A 17,728-nucleotide genomic window follows, 5' to 3' on the forward strand; every position below is an offset into this window, starting at 1 on the left:
AATCCATGACTTGCTGGTGGTTGCCTTGCAGATACTTTGATAAGTTACAAGCAATACAAGTTCTTTTATCTGCAAACAAGCCACTAAACCATACACACTGCTCCTAAGAACTGTGCTAAAGGATGTATTCATACCAGTGATGCGTGGGTTGGCTTTTTTTAACACCCGCCCCAACCCGACCCACCAAGAGATCTAACCCGCCCCGCCCGACCCGCAAAAAAAATGCACTGATCATGACCCGAACCCGACCTGAGGAAAAAAAAATAAAGCCAGTGAACGTATTGCCATGGAAACTACCGATGAGAACTCATTTGTAACACTGTAAGCCATAGATAGACAAGGATTTGCACTGGATTCACAGTAAAGATTATGATACAATGTCATGAAAGATTAATTGAATACCAAACAACAACTAATACACTGTAAGATTGATTTTTACATCGTTCTTTATTGAACGATTGCGGAAAGCATCTCTCTGCCCTGCGCACAAATACAAACACACACAAGTGTGCACACATGCCAAACATGGTCAAACCTGTAATATCTGCTATAACATCAGATCTGAGAGCTTACATTTTAGTGAACTGATCTTTGATCGCTTGTTTAAATTGAAGTAATAGATCATATACTGTAGGTAACAATCAATTTTCAACAAAACGTATATGTTTAAATTGAAGAAGCACGGAGCATATGATGATATTTATAGCTGATGACTCTCACAGATCGAGAGGTGAATTAATCTTCTGATCACAATTTAACTTTAGCGTCACTAAGCTATGAAACACACAAGCTATGAAACACATTGATTGAGCACAACCATAATGTTGATTCAGAGTGACACCCAACTGTGTTAGGACATAGTCAGGTTTGATCTGAAGAGATTGTGGAAAAACGGCACCATCCCGTTGCCATGGAGATTCAAAACACAGCAGATAGAGTCAGCCAGAGTCCGCACAAAAGTAGTCACATAGCGATATTAATAACAGTTTTATTTTAAAGTGTGTCTTCTTCTTTCACATAAAAAATGGGTTATCATAAATAGGCAAGTGAAAGTTCCTAAGTGAGAAATATGTGTTTTCTCTTTTTGACCCGCCCGCACCCGCAATATTTTTAAAAAAATTGAAAAAAATCGAACCCGCCCAACCCGCAGATATCCGCGCATCACTGATTCATACAGTTAGATAGCCCTGCTGTCGTCGGCGGTGTTTAGCTCAGCGGGTAGAGCACCCGCCACATGTGTTGAGGCTACAGTCCTCGCTGCGGGCGACCCCGGTTCGAATCCCGCACCGAGTGGTCATATCCTGCATGTCATTCCCCCCTCTCTCTGCCTCTAGTTTCCTGTCTCTCTCTACTTACTTGTACATTAAAGGCAAAACGCCCCAAAAAATATACTTATATATACAAAGTATTAAAGAGATACTTGTTAAAACCATTGATGGTACACATTTAACTGCAAACAAAGTTTATAATTACTCTTTGTTTTATTCATTTTAAATTATGTTCTTTTCATATTTGTGAAATCAAATAAATACAATTTTACTTATAAGTGTAGAAAAGCTGTGTGCTTGAGGTCATCCTAATGTCAATGGGAAAGAGGCCCTGAAGCAAACTGGGAAGTCATTTTTTTGTGTGTGTTTTGCGTGAGAAACTTTCAAAGAATGCCATCTTGGAGTCTGGATTCTAGTACATGTAGAGAGACTCAGCCCCTGTTCCACCAGCTTCTGTAAAACAATTCAGTCTCTTACTGAAGCTAGTCTTCACCTGGGTTAACACTACATAGTCCAAGTTAAATTTATATCTATTACATCATTTGCTATAAGAATTTACACCCTCCGTGATTTAAAATCCAATTTAACAATGATTCATTAGTTAGCATTAATATTAGCGTGTGCATTACATGTTTTCGTAACTGTTGCTTTCTCCTTTATCATGATATCCAACTATACTGTCTTGTTATGTCATCTCTACACCTTTTCAACTGTTATCTCTGCTGTCTAACAAACATTTCCACCATCCAGCCCTCTCTGTCCTGCTATTGTTAAAGACAGAGCTGCATCAGTTGGCCTCTTCTATAAGCTGCTGGTGTTTCACTGATAAAGATCTTTGGCTTGTACTGAATAGACTTCATTAAAGAAACATTTTATAAACATATATTTATTACAGTTTATGCAACAGCATGCCATGTGGTTCACTGCATGGCATGCTAAGGCTCCTCGGTTATCTACATGAATATATGCATTAACACTGTCAAAAACACGCTGACTGTGCATTTCTCTTCAGATAAGTTCTTTGTTAGGGACGTGCAGACAGCCTGCACATGAAAGCAGAGAGGAGAGCAGGGAGACAAAAGAGGATGAGAAAAGACTTCTTTTACTTACAGACCGCATGGCTATGCAACAGAGTGATCATTTCTCTAATGGAAGCAGATTGAGGCGACCAGACTCAAACCAAATCCACTGAAACATTGATGTATAGAAAAGGAGAATAGCAGCACACTCTGTGGCTGTCTGGTTTTCTCATTGCTGCCTTCTAGACCAACTTTTATACCTTCTGTCAGTTTCAATCGCCCTGCTGCGTCTCAGATTACAGGTCCTGCAGACTGAAGCAAGTGGAACAGAGCCCATTCTCCCACATCATACAGCAACGGGCTCTAATGGGCTCTCAGAGCTGGACTGTTGAAGTACATAGTCAAATAATCATCGAGGTCTGTCTGGCTGTGTCAGCGTCCTGAGCTGATCCCAGCACGCACACATTGTTTTTGTTACTTGTACGGACTTTCCATTGACTCTGTCGACTTCATAAATCCCTAACATTAAGTAATCACACGTGGGATTTAGGAATTTGTTGCTGGTGCTAATCTCACTACATGTCTGATATGATCATTTGTGTCACAATCACTCAAGGATTCAGCAGTCTAAATTAGTCAAACAAAGTAGGCATCTTCCACAGTTACAGCTTTTTAATGCAATATTTACAGCAAAAAGTAGAAATGTTACACTAAAAAACCCAATTTATTTAACTCTCACTAAGAAAGCCTTATTTTATCTTCAGCTAAACTTTTTGCACAAAGCAAAGACTGTGGGTTTTACATTGCAGTCGAGGGGATCTCTCCAGTCAATATGCTGCAGGGGCCATTGGAGCTAGTAGGAACAAACCTGGACCCTGCTGTGGCCCCACTAAAATGCAGTGTCTAGACTCCCACTAGAACATGAAGTCACCATAGATTGCTAAAACTCCAAAACACAGCTCATTCCCACATGACAGCATTACATGTTTAGTTATCATGTTTGATTAACATCATCACATGAGAACAGGATGTTTGCTCATTTGCTCATCCCAAAAATATGGCTTGTTTGACACCTGAGAGAATCTTTATACGTTTTAAAACAACACTTCTCAAAGGCAGAAAAGGCGACTTATTTCCAGCAGAACTGAAGGTGTAACTTGTTGCACTCCGAGCAGAAATTGACTGATATTTATTTGGAATGGACTTCAGAAATGACTAAGATGAATGAAGCCCTGTATTCACAGTAGCCTGCTGTGCCATATAGCTATCAGTAAGGTTACTGAAGTTATCACCTCTGTATTGTTTCTGGCAATTTTAGAGTTTTAGAAACTTAGGGTGAGTTTTGTTTTAGTAGGAGTTTCTGATGAGATAAGAATGAATTATACACCAGTGTATTTGTAGAGGTGTTGGTCATATTTTATTTGTTAACAGAACTCTGTCACTGCTACCTCACCAGTCTGATGTCATTAGATACACTGACATAAGCTAGCTCTCCTGGTTGCTTCATATACATTATGTTGCTAACTTTCCACTGTTGTGAGGACAGAGTATGAATGGCTTCACAGTTCACTTCAGTTAATTTCACTTCTGTTTGATACTTGGCAGTTTTTTAATCAAAGAATGCCAACAATCCTTCCTTGGTCTCAACAGACATCATTTAGGCTGCTTCATCGTGTTTGACCAAACATGTCGGCTAACAATTAGCAGCTGTTACAACCCAGAGGGACCGCTGTTTCACACTTTTGAGGAAACTGGATGAAAAGGGGATAGATATGACCACAACAACAGCAACCATTTCTATTCTCATTTCTAGACACTGCATTTTAGTGGGGCCACAACAGGACCCAGGGCCCCTGCAGCATATTGACTGTGAAGATCCCCTCCTAGCATGATTGCAATGTAAAATCCACAGTCCTTGCTTTGTGCAAAAATGTTAGCTGAAGCTAAAATAAAGCTTCATCAGTTAAACTTAGATAAATTGAGTTTTTTAGAATCAAATTTCTACTTTTTGCTGTAAATATTGGATTAAAAAGACTGTAACTCTGTAAGATTCCTTACTTTATTTGATTCATTTAGACCAGTGAATAATAGGGCTGGGTATCATTTAAAAAATGAAGATAATCCTTCATTAATCTTAATCGAGGTTAAAAGTTCAATGAATCGTGATTTAGCCATAATTGTCCAGCCCTAGTGTAGACACACTTTAGAGTGTTTAGGTAGCATCTTGGCTGCTTAACTGTTAAGCGCGCTAACTCAAATTCACCACCACAGACGGGTTGTAGCTGCTGGGGCAGTGGGCCAATCACATCACATTAATTTGAAGAACACTTGCATTGATTGGTTGTGAGCAAGTCCATACAAACAGTCATATTTTCTAGCTCTGGGTGAAAAATGATTGATTGCAGGTATCGTTTGATCAGAGATGTTTCCATACTACTTGGTATGGATTCATTTGGGTGGATAACTTGAAGGTACAAGTTGCACTATGGAATGTTCTCTTCACAGCCAGTACGGTAACAAGTGTGGCAGACAAATTTGTGATAGCAGCTTTTATGAAAAGAAGTGGTTTTGAAAAGAAAGACATCACTTTCTTACCAGTTTGTTTATGTTTTTTAGATTACCTTCTAACCGACTACAATTGTCATTCAGGATGTGTGGGCATTGCTGGCCTAAACCCAAGCTGTAACTAAAGGCCTTGGAGAAGTCAAGCTGAACATAAAAAAACAGACCAGCTCTCACAAGCAGAGAAGCACAAGATACAATAACACACACACACACACACACACACACACACACACACACACACACACACTCTTAACACTGGCCTATTGGCCTGGCACAAGCTGGCACACCAGCCGGGTAATTGGCCTCTCAACACACTCCACTCCTCCACAGCCCCGAACAAATGGAGAGAGAATGAATGAAGGCAGAGTCAGCTGGCAGTGAATAGAGTCAGCCAAAGATTTGCCTAGCAGACAATGCAGTGTACAGCGCCAGCATGACAAAGTGTTCACTTAACCACATCACTGTCCTGGCATCAGTGTGAGCCTGTGTGTGTGTGTGTGTGTCAGTGGCCTGTGCTGTCTTGGCAGATGGACAGCAGTGTAAGGGATCTTGTGTGTTGTGTCTATAGAGACTTGCCAGAGAGCTCCTTCAGGGCATTTCTCTAGGAGAGAAAATCAACTGAGCTCTGCAGAACACATTAGCAGAGTATTGTCTCAGCAGACAGACAGAGAGAGAGAGAGAGAAGTAGAAACCCCTGGTGCCTGTTGAATGAGGAGATATGGAGAGCTGGAGAAGGATGGAATGAGGCCAACATCATCTGTTAAGTTCTCAGTATGCTCTGTTAAAAGTCCCATCCCACCATCTGCACTGCAGGTGTGTGCAAAAATGATTGTGTACATACATTGCACAAGCCACATTCTTGTTGGTGCAGGAATAGCCATTGCTCCCTGACACTGTGGTGGAGTAATCAACAGCAAAAACACTTGAGGAAGAAGAAAGCAGGAAAAAGCAAACATCGAGGTTCTCAGTTCAAAACTTTCCAGTGGCTGTATATCAATTCTACTTTCTACTTCTTCTGCTTTTTTAACATTCCCATCTTTATAAGTAGGTTGGGTTTCTGATTGTCAGGGAGTTTTTGGAGAGAGGCAGAAGAGGAAGTGTTTTGGGTTGGGGACACAGATGTATCAAGAGAGCTGACACAGTGCTGCCACTCAGCCGTGCCACCAATTTCCCTCCGTGGACAGATAAAATATTGGTCTTAAAAAATCTTTATTGGTCAAAACCAGAGTTTATAGAGCCCAACTGGAATCTGTCACCATTCATAGACAAGTTAAAAGATAAGTGGACAATATTACATGCTTTTCTGATGGTTGATGTCTCTCCCAGAGCCAGATGAGAGGTCTGAGTACAGTTTTTGTGTCTGGTGTATTTAATATGTGTAAAAATATACAATGAGACTGTATTGTGTATTTAGCAACAATTATTTATTGAAGCTGTTCTTGAACGTTCACAGCTAGAAGCAGCGACTGCAAGCATCATTTCTGAGTCCTCTGTGTACTAACAAAACACCAGAGGTGAGAATGAATTGGTGATAGGTTGGGTAGGGTCACAGCTTAGATAGATGGAGGACTGGACCAAGTACTTAACTTTTGGGCACTCCACTATGAACACTGGTTGCAGTAGACCTGGAGTCAGTGCCAATGCAGACACACCTGTCTTTTACTCAGGACCTGAACCATTACAGAGCAGTGCCACTGATACCCAAACAGGTTTCAAGACAGTCCAAAAGGATATCTGGGTATCAAAAGCTGCCAATACTTTCTTGTATGGATGACCTTAAGAAGAGGCATTAGTTGATTTGTTTCTACCTTTTCTAAAACCATAGCTAAAAATGGGAGATTACAAATAGGCCTAAGATGAATATGATCAGAAACATCAAGATACAGCTTCTTTAAAAGTGGAAGAGCAGCTTTACAAAAATCAGGAATGGATATAGCCAGATCTACAATACGGGCAATGTGGGCAAGGGCCCAAGGACCCTTAAGAATGAAGGGGTCATCAATGATGAGAGAAACAAAATACAACACAAGGCTTGACCCATTCTCTTTAAGTTCGAAATTATGGTCACATTTGGAAACTTAGTATGTCCCAAACTAAATATGAGTTAGACGGTTTCAACCTGACAGCAGCGTTATCCAACCCCATTAAATTAAATGTTGACATGAGGAAGTAATCATGCAGCCTGTGGACAGAGAGCAATTTAAAATTCAAAATCAAAATTGATTGATGAACTATTGATGAGTGTTACTGTATCACATCATGATGTGATTACACTCATCAATAGTTGGCTGCTGAACTATTAAACTAAACAGTGGCTTGAAAGCTTGAAACAGAGTCACACTGAATATATTAGTGAAGCAGTATGAACAGTGATGCATTACTTACTGCTCTACATACTGGAAGGTATGTGAGCAGTGACACTAGTGCCTGATTTTGAAATAAGACAAAGAAGTGATTCATAATTTAATAGTCCAACACTGTACCAACCACCTTATTCTCTAAAATATTCAGTATTTTACTGTGCTGCTGTTTTTAAACAATACTTGGTCTCTACTGCTGCACTAAGGTATTCATCTATATAACCACAAATGACAAAATTAATACACTTTCAGAAGATGTATTTGTTATTTTCTACAGTGTCTGTTTACTACTGCTTCAAGTCTTTGTCCTGATTTTTAAAGGATCAGTTCATCCAAATTACTAAAACGTCTACAGTACAGAGATTGTCATTTAGTTTTTGTGCTGTCAGATGATATTTAACACTGCAATCACCTGCATTGTGTTTGGTTAGAGCCAAATCTCCAAGACAAATATCTCAAACCTATAATTTGGATGAACTGACCCTTTAACAGTCCTGTAAGTTTGCTCACACATACAGAGTGAGCACTGGGCCTCTTCCTCCTCCTCCTCCTCAGCTCAATAACAGTCAGTGTGCTTTGTGCTGTAGAGGTGGGGGTGGGGGGGGGGGTGAATGAGGTAATGGCAGAGGTAGCTCGGCTCGGCTCGGAGGAAACAAAGACAATTAATTTGAGAGCGGCAGCCTCCAGCCGGGTCTCGTCTCACCTCCAGAGACAGACAGCAGCCTGCTACTGCACTACTGCACTACTGCACACTCACAACAGCTTCTACTGGCTTTACAACCTGATGGAGTGAGGACAGGAACAGGGTTTTTTTTTTTTTACTGTCCATGCTGATGCTGCAAAAAACCTCCCCCTCACCCTTCTGTCTTCAGCAGGGGAATAAGGAAGTGACTTTTTTTTCCTACTTCTTCTCTGTCTATAGTAGTGTTTTGATTCAGTGCACAGTCACCAACAACACATCTTATAGAAACCTTATTAGAAATATTCAGAAAAATACTTTAAGATGGGTTCATGGGTTGTACATATCAGAAATGTATAATGTAGCACAAAGTTGAGAGGTTGTGATATGGAGCACAACAAGCTGGTGAAGCTGTTAAGGGAACTGTTTGTTGATGCAGTTTTATTGTTTTTTTAATGGTTAATTTAAAGGTTTACAGCACAGAGCTTTGGGTACACACACAGTACTTGTAAGAAAGCCAGCCAAATCTTTTAATTGATGAACTTTAGAAGTGTTGCTAGGTGTATTTTTACACTTTGGAATGAACCAGAGCAGCAGATTGTCCCCAGATTTGCATCCAGTGTTTTGTCTCCAAACAGAGACTGGGATTGACATCAAATCTTTACATTTTTACAATCCTGATAAAAGCAAATATTTATTTTTCAAAAAAGGTTGAACTGTTTAACGGTTGTGTGTGTGACAAGAAGCATGAAAATATGAAGCTTTTCAGCAGAGCAACAGGAAGAGCAGAAAAGACCAGAGGAGAGAAAAAGAGTGGATTCATTTTACATATGGTGCAAAACAGACAGAATATACCACACTGCTCTGTGAGTTACCTACAAACACAAAAGGTAAAAGAAGCTTATGACTGCTTAAGGTGTGTGTGTGTGTGTGTGTGTGTGTGTGTGTGTGTGTGTGTGTGTGTGTGTGTACTGAGGGGGTTAGCTTTCCCCAGGCCCTTTTTTCACAGCTGTACAGCCTGTAAATGAGCCATGTGGAGCTCAGGGAGGAAACATCAGTGTGAGGTTACACACACACACACACACACACACACACACACACACACACACACACACACACACACACACACAAGCAAGTAAGTGGGAAGTATAGAAAGGAACATACATTGTATTTATCAGATACACACTGATATGATCAGATACAGCAGTAGGTGTGTGTGTGTGTGTGTGTGGTAGGGGCGCTCCATTTAAGCACCACTCGGTCAGATCACAGCTAAGGCCACTTCACTTCCTGTTTCAATCAGACTCACAGTCACTCATACACACACATTGGAGGGGTGTGTGTGTGTGTGTGTGTGTGGTGGTCTTGCTTAGAGCTGCCTCTGTCTGACCCCTGACTGGCCCCTCTTAGCTCCACCTCATGACACCTGGACTAAGCTATGACACATAAGGCCTTCATCAATCAGCGTCACACTTCCTCTGTGTGTGTGTGTGTGTGTGTGTGTTTCTTGCTCTCATGTTACCTCTGTGCACACAATCACGCAGCCTGAGATACTGATCTTGATCTTTGCTTTCTTTACTCAGACGTGTGGGTGTGTGAGGATACAGGGGAAGCTTGGAGGGGGAAAGAGAGATTAGAGGGAGGAAAGAAAAAAGGAGGAGAGTGTTTACATTGATCAACAGCAGACTGCTGTCCTCAGGAAACATCTGAGAGGAGAGAATAGAGAGAGGAAAGCCCTCTGACTTAATGCATGGAATATTAACTAAAAGTTCTACCTTACTTTTATTAACTTTAAGGGAGAACTCATTTAGGACTCAGTCAGTTTAAATGATGATGTAGATATAATGTAAATGTATGCTTGGTTGCTTGATGAAGATGAAGTAGCTGACATCATCATCCTTCAAAGATGGAGGTCCTGTTGCCCTATGGCTGCTGCTCTGCTTCTGAGCCTAAGTTCTGCTGTTTGATCAACGTATTTGATGATATAACTTCAACGGTTAAGTTTGTCCTGCAAGCTTTTATCGATTACCCTCCAACCCAGACTCCAGATCTGCTCATGGTCTTACCCGCCACTTTGTCGACCTGCTATCAGAGCGCTCAACCTTTCAGGCCAGCACCAACTCTCCTACCCTTTTCCACCGAGCTGGAGCTGGTTCGGAGCCAGAGCCTGACTAAGCACCGGTTCTTTGCTTTTCCACCGCCAAAGCTCCAGCCCCGAGCCTCAGAACGGGAGCCAGAGCAAGAACCAACTCTTTGCTGGTCTAAAGCAAGAACCGATTACATCAGCGGGCTGCGGGCGGGGCTAACGTTTATTATCCGGCTAGCGGGGTTAACGTTTATTAGCCGGCTAGCGGGGCTAACGTTTATTAGCAGACTAGCAGGGTTAACATTCATTAGCTGACTAGCGTGGCATTTACAGAGGGTTAAACATTTGTTGATAAAAGTACTATTTTTATCATCACAGCCAGAGCTGTCGCCTTCTTCTTCTTCTTCTCCTTCTTTTTCTTCTTCTTCTTCGTTTCCGGCAGGCAAGATGCCTTGCGCCATGTTGCTGCCTCTCACTGGTGAATCATGGAAGTGTTTCAAAGGCGTGTGCTGGCTACGTTATACAGTGACGTAATCGCGTGGCTCCTTGCCGGTGGAAAAGCAACCAAGCACCAACTGAGCACTGGCTCTAGCACTAGCTCCGAACCAGCACTAGCTCCTGGTCGGTGGAAAAGGGGTACTACTTAACCTGCTGGGATCGTCTTTGTCCTGGAGTGCTCTCAGATTGCTTCTCTCTGCCAGCCACTGCTGCACCAGGTGGACCTCCAAACTTTAAGCAGGATTGTAAGGCCTGGCTGTTACCCAGCTCTTGGTCATAAGCTAAGGCTAACTTCATGCAACATTCTCCAACCGGACTATGCTGCCACTGTACTCCACCTCAGATCTTTACAACCTCAATAATCATCTGTGGTAAATGGACTGTACTTATAAAGCACTTCTCTAGTCTTTTTGACCAGTCAAAGCACATTCATACATTGTTGGCGCAGCCATCAGGAGCAATCTGGGGTTCAGTATCTTGTCTGAGGACACATCGACATGTGGACTGGAGGAGCCGGGAAGCGAAAAGCCGATCTTCCGATTGGTAGAAGACCTGCGCTTCCTCCTGAACCACAGTTGCCCCATCTGCATCCAAACTATACTACTATACAAAACATTCTTAAAGAAGCTGGAATACTTAGCAGCTGCAGAGGCTCTGGACTTGTACTTTCTAACAATTTCACGTCCCCGATCTCCATCTCATCCCTGTGTTCCTATCCAACTCCAACTCCAACTCCTCCATTACATCGACACAACTAACTACACTTAATCTGTCCAATCTCCATCACTTTCCTCAGTCCTCACAACCAATCCCAAAGCAACATCACCTGACGCTGGCTTTACTCAACACTTATTACTGACAGTAATCAATATCTTCTCTGGACAGAGCACACCTACAGGACTCACATACATTGATGAACTTAATTTCGGGTGTGTGCAGACTTGCAGCTTTTGTATATCATTGTGCTTGTGTTCTCTTCAGTTGAACTTTTAATGCTGGTGTAGGCAGCACAAACATCTGCAGCCTCTAGTTCCTCTGGTTTCTACTGCCAGGACTGTGTTTTCTTCTCCAGCTCGCCCATAACCTGCTGTTTATTCTGTAGTATGAAGTGCAATATCTGATTCAGCTCCAACATAAACAGATGTATGTGAGAAGTTGACATTTCAAGTAAAGAATGAGAAAAAAGTGGTGAAATCCTGCTACTATTGTTTGTTGATGTAGCCTCCGGAGCCAGTGGATGTCTACTGAGTCTACCGAATGGAGGCTTTAAAGAGACAGGAGCTACAGGAGCTTGTTGCAGACACAGGTTAATCTTAGGGGCTGCATAAAGGACCAGTATAAAATAAATAAGTAATGCTCTAGAATATAAATAGTGACCAAAACATTGCAAAATATCTTTTTCTTCATCATGTTAGCAGTGAACAAGAGAGTCTGTTTGACATGTGATTGCTTCATAAACTGTCAATCTGACACCAACTGGTCTGTTGATGGGGAGGGAATGAGGGAGGGGGGGGGGGGGGGTTGAGTGGGTGGATATGAGGTGTGAAATAAAAAATAGATTCATGGAAAATTGGAGGTGTGAGGAGAGCTGGGAGGAGGATGTGACAGCAGATTCCTCATTATACCGAGCTGAGGTCAGTGCAGCTCTGAGAAGCATTAGTCATTATTTGTGTTTGTGTGTGGAGGACAGCACGAGGACGACATGAGATCATATAGATGTAGAAGTCAGGTTGTGTATAGAGAGCACAGAGCTCCCCTCTCTAATCATTAAAAACTCTTCTCATTTCCCAAAATCATCCATGTTTGTGTTTTCCAAAATGAAAACGCCGTCTTCAGGGTCCGCGTAATAAAATTCAAGAAAGCAGGAGGTGAAGGGGGGGGCGCTGTGGAATTAATTTGAGCCACTTGACTAAAGCAAAACTGCAGGATTTTGTTGAACGGGGTGGAGGGGAGGGGGAGGGGGGCTTTTCAATTATGCATGACTGTAACTGAGTCTATGATGCGAGACGAGCCCGTCCCGGCCGTGGCATTAGCTGAGGTCTCACAGGAGGAGCTCGGCAGCCATTAGCAGTCAGTGGACACGCCGGGACGAGGCTATCAACTGGAGGAGGAGACTAGACAGTGTGACATGTGAACACATCAGATGGTGATGCAGGGTTTGATTGCATTAGTGCATAAATGAAGCGTTGAAGAAGTGCAGAGCAGCTGTGAAAAGCATTTACCTCCCTTAACTTAACTACAGCTGTAGCAGCAAGCTAATCATCTGTTTCTGCATTTGTGAGATTTGAAATCCACATTGGTTTTATTACTGTTATCACATTTTGTGTTCATTATACAAAACAATCCGAGGATGGAAGAAAACCTTACTGTTTCCTTTGTGGGTTTTCACTGTGATACACTAAAGTACAGCACACACACTTTACACTGAAAACCTGGTGGGATCACAACATTTTTAGAATAAATGATATTATGACGATATAGTTGTAGTGATATCAGCATTAAATTAATCATAATATTATAAGAAAAACTCTTTTTTGTCATGGTTTGGCGCTATATAAATAAAGATCGATTTGATTGATATCAAAATTTCTCTTTTTGTTGTACAACTTTATTTTTGTTTTCATTGTAAGTTGTTTCATATTCACAATTATTTTCACTTATTTTTCGGATTTTTATATTTGGCTTGTCTTTCCTTTTTCTATATGCTGACACTGTGATTTAATTTATTGTTTGTTTTAGTTTTGGAGTGGGACCCCAGGAAGACTAGCAGCGACCGCTTTGTGGAAGATAACGAGGACCCAAATAAAGACTAAAGAGGTCAATGATCTTTAGTGAGAAGGAAGATCTGAAGCATCTTTTTATGACTTGATGAGATGAAATGATACCTGAACATAAATGCTCATGTTTTGAATCGGTGGTTGAAGCAGAGAGGAGACACACATCAGCACTACTTATGAGTCTGTTCATTATTTCATTCAGTAGACAAAATAGGAATTTCCTTAACAGTAAATTAGTAAATGTATAAATTATTTATTTATTAATGGGAACTTTATTCTTAATATATGAAGTATGTCTATACTTTCACATCATCATTATTCACCTGTTGTTCAAAGACTTTAAACCGTCTCCATTCACCTGACTTTATTTATATTTTCAATGTGTGCATCAAACAACACAATTTGGTATATTGATAAAAGAAAAGTGTTTTATTATTGATGTGACTTTCCTGGAGAATATATGAAAAAAACCCATTATTATTTGTATTGTATCATATACTTAATGTGGTGATCTTACTCCTAACAAGAGTTAAGCTACAACACAATGATGAAGAATCTGACCCAACACATTTATTCATTTCATTTATTTATCACTGAATAGAACACTAAAAATTGCCAATATTTACTGCACATCTCATATTTATGCCTGAATAGTTATTTAGTTTGAAACAAATTAAAACAAATGTATTCATGAAAAAAATGTCTGACTTCATGATAATATTGTATTCTCATTATGAACATATTATTCAGGCTTATTCATGAAGAATTGAAAATATGTGTAGAGTCAAATTAGACTGTTGAATAAACAGCAAGAGTGCAGCTGCAGTTTGACTGCTGCTGTGATGAAGACGCACATCTGTCCTTCTGCAAGAGATCATGAATGTCAGTGATGGAAGAGCACAGTGTGTGTGTGTGTGTGTGTGTGTGTGTGCGCTGGTGCTGTGAGGATCTTCTCTACTTGTTCTTGCTGAGTGTTCTCTGTTTCTCTGCGTGCTCCACTATCTTCTCCTCCACATACAGGCCTTTGCGGCGGCGCACAGCGTTCATGTATTTCAGAGCCTGATTGGCCGAGTCGGCTTTCTCTCCAAAGTGCAGATACTCTTCCTCGGTGGTGGGAACCCAGTACGGATTACTGCTGATCACCTGGGACACAGGAAGGAGGAGAAGGATAGAAATGTGATGAGACAACATCAGGTGTCCTTCATTCATATATAACATCCATGTGATGCTAATCAGCTTGTTTCTTGTGACTGTGACAGAGATCTTCATTCTCTCTACTGACAAAAAGCTTTATCAACATTTAGATATGCTCTGATTCTACTGATGAAAGATGAAATAGCTGAATAAAGGAGTGTTTAACTGCTGATGAAGATCAACACTCTTTAAGGGCACACACACATACAGTGATAAAGCTGCTGTATGTATTTGCTGCATGACCTCACACAACCTTTTTAATGTGTGTATAGAGAGAGTGAGATGAGAGGAGTGATATTAGTTTCATGGTTAGCCTAGCTTAGCATAAAGAAACAGCTAGCATGACTCTGATATGACTGATGTTACTATTGTAACCACAGATATAATGCATTGGATTTCACAATGAAGTTGTTACACCAAACCACATTATTACCAGTAATGATCTGCTGTGGCTTCTCTGTTTATATTCAAACTGTAACTCTCCAATATCAGCTTCATTCATGATTTGGAGTCTACATATATATTAAGTGTGTCTAAGCTGCAGATAGATCAACATGCACACAGAACATTTCCAAAGGTTGATTTTTTACACATACAGATATACAGGAGAGCCTGTGTAACCTACATTACTATCAACAACTATAACAGAAACACACTTATTTACACTAGATTTCATTTATTTTATTTGTATCCCTCCTGTTGTCCTTCCTCAACAACATTAACTGAGAATGAGCTATAATTTCATTTCAATGTGGTCTATTCACCATCATTTCCAAAAACATGTCAAACCTGTGCTAATAAGTTGAAATGAAGTTGGCTAACTTCAGAATTGGGTGATGATTCATAAACAGTCCATCCAGACCAGGTCAGAGGTGTTAGGAGATTTTTTTCCCACTCTAGAAGCAGGCTCACTGTTTCCTTCTGCTTTAAGGCTTTATGCTAAGCTAATGTAGGCTAACCATGTCCTGCCTCCAGCTCTGTGCACACTAACATGAGACTTATTGTCATCATTTATCAATCTGTTGATTATTTATTTGATTGATTCACTCATTGTTCAGTCTACACAACGTCAGAAATCAAAAGTTGATAGAACTTTTAGACTTTTGTCCAAACAATCAAAACTCAAAGATAATGATTTAACTAGAACATAAACAGAGAGAAACTGCTAATCCTGATCATAAAACAGATTCATGACTTTCATAATGAAATGATTAGAAAACTGTTGTTCACCCATCTCTAATCAATCAAAATGATTGATTATTAGTTTCAGCACCATGACTCCTTCTGTTTCTAGAGTGCACCAACTGAAGAAATGACTGTTGGGGTCTGACACACACACACACACACACACACACACACACACACACACACACACACACACACACACACACACACACACACACGCACACACACACACACACACACACACAAAGAACAATTACAGTATCAGCGCATGCAGCAGGCAGCAGGCTCCTGCACCTGGCTCTGGTTTCACTGGGACAGATGGCAGAGAGGGAGTTACAACGACTGGGAGGATTACAAGAGACAACACACACACACACACACACACACACACACACACACACACGGTGCACGTGACCGGCATATGCTGGAGTACAATGGGATCCAGAGGGGGAATGAGGAGGAGGAAGAGAGGGGTAGGGGGGCATTGGGAGGAGGGAGGGGGTATCCAACAGTCAAGTGCTTGATTGACTGGTTGGTAGGCTGGTACCATCTGAGAGCAGCAGCGTGTATCAGCGTGTGTCAGCGTGTGTCACCATATCAGAATATAACAACACATAACAAAGTGCTTCTTCTTCTGTAGTTTTGGCTCACAGAACTCTAGACTTTATTCCTGATTCATTTGAGGAAACAAGCTTAATTCTAAGTTCTAAGGACGAACCCATGGACCAAGAGGAAGAGGAACCGGAGGCAGAGTTGTCCCAAATTTCTGAATTCATATTTGAATTCCCTTTTTTAAAGGGCATTCAACCACATGTCACATCCTTCAGTAAGTGAATGTAGCTGGCTTGGATATCAACAGGTGATTGTATAGAATGGAGATGGTGAGCTGTGAATGGCCTCCTTAAAAAAACTGGAGCACACATTACCACAGGGGTGGCAAACAAGCGGCCTGCTGGCCAGAACCGGCCCACTTTCCTTCCTGTGTTCTTTTCCTCCCTTCCTTCTTTTCTTTCATCTGTCCGTCCTTCCTTTCTTCTTCCCTTCCTCTCTTCTTTTCCTTCCTTCCTTCTTGTCTTCTCTTCCTTTCTCCCTTCCTTCCATCTGTCCTTGCTCCCTTTCTTTCTTCCTTCCATCTGTCCTTGCTCCCTTTCTTTCTTCCTTCCTTGATTCAATCTGTCCTTCTCCCTTTCTTCCTTCCATCTTCCCTTCCTTCCTCCTTTCTTTCCTTCCTTCCTTCTTGTCTTTTCTTCCTTTCTTTCTTCCTTCCTTCCTTCTTGTCTTTTCTTCCTTTCTTTCTTCCTTCCATCTTCCCTTCCTTCCTCCTTTATTTCCTTCCTTCCTTCTTGTCTTTTCTTCCTTTCTTTCTTCCTTCCATCTTTCTTTCCTCCGTTTCATCCGTCCCACCTTCCTCCCTTAAATGAAGTTGAGTTTGACACCTCTGCTCTACCAGATCTGCACTGTGATCTTCTAAACTGCAGGTCTTTAGCCTGGATGATGATTGTCTGCACTGGTCTGATCACATTGATTGATCCAGTGCCATTCTGAAGAGAGAGATGTGTGCTTCAATGTTACACTCCATCTGTATTGAGGTTAAGGTTTGTTTTTGATATAACACAAATCAAACCTTTGTGCATGTTGGCCTGTACACAGCTGAGAGAAACACAATCCAAAAGTTAGAGTCCAAACTATTTCTGAAACCGATGTTGGAGAGTTTCGTAAATGTGATGACAATATATTGGCTGATGCTCATTGTTTCCTCCTTCTTTTTTTTTTCAAACTAAATATGTGGAGTGTGAGACATTCAAAAAAAAAAAAAGTAACTTTATACATAAATCCCTGCCAAGGCTGACTGATCAACAAGTGATGTAATGGAAACAGTTTTCAAAGCACCTCAAACATGTTTCACATTTACTTTTTACTTAAATCATCTGATAATATGAGCAATAACTGTAAAGTATATTGATCAGGCATTACGATGATATATAATACACACATTCACACAGAGGCTTTGGCTGATCAATACGAGACTCATTCACACAATTCTTCAGTGTGCGTCTGAACAAAAGCTTCATTCTGATGGAAATCTAATGTAAACGT

The 17,728-nt window shown here is 41.0% G+C and overlaps 1 protein-coding gene across 1 annotated transcript in view; it reads right to left on the minus strand.

Annotated features, from left to right (window-relative positions):
- Positions 1-13,849: 13,849 nt before the first annotated feature.
- efl1 (elongation factor like GTPase 1) overlaps positions 13,850-17,728 on the minus strand; it is a 124,351-nt gene continuing 120,472 nt past the window's right edge. The window contains exon 23 of the mRNA XM_053322686.1: positions 13,850-14,395. Coding sequence (XP_053178661.1) covers positions 14,207-14,395 — 189 coding nt within the window. The 3' untranslated portion in view covers positions 13,850-14,206. The remainder of the gene's footprint in view (positions 14,396-17,728) is intronic.

This window comes from Scomber japonicus, chromosome 1 (genome assembly GCF_027409825.1).
Source record: "Scomber japonicus isolate fScoJap1 chromosome 1, fScoJap1.pri, whole genome shotgun sequence".
Taxonomy (NCBI): Eukaryota; Metazoa; Chordata; class Actinopteri; order Scombriformes; family Scombridae; genus Scomber; species Scomber japonicus.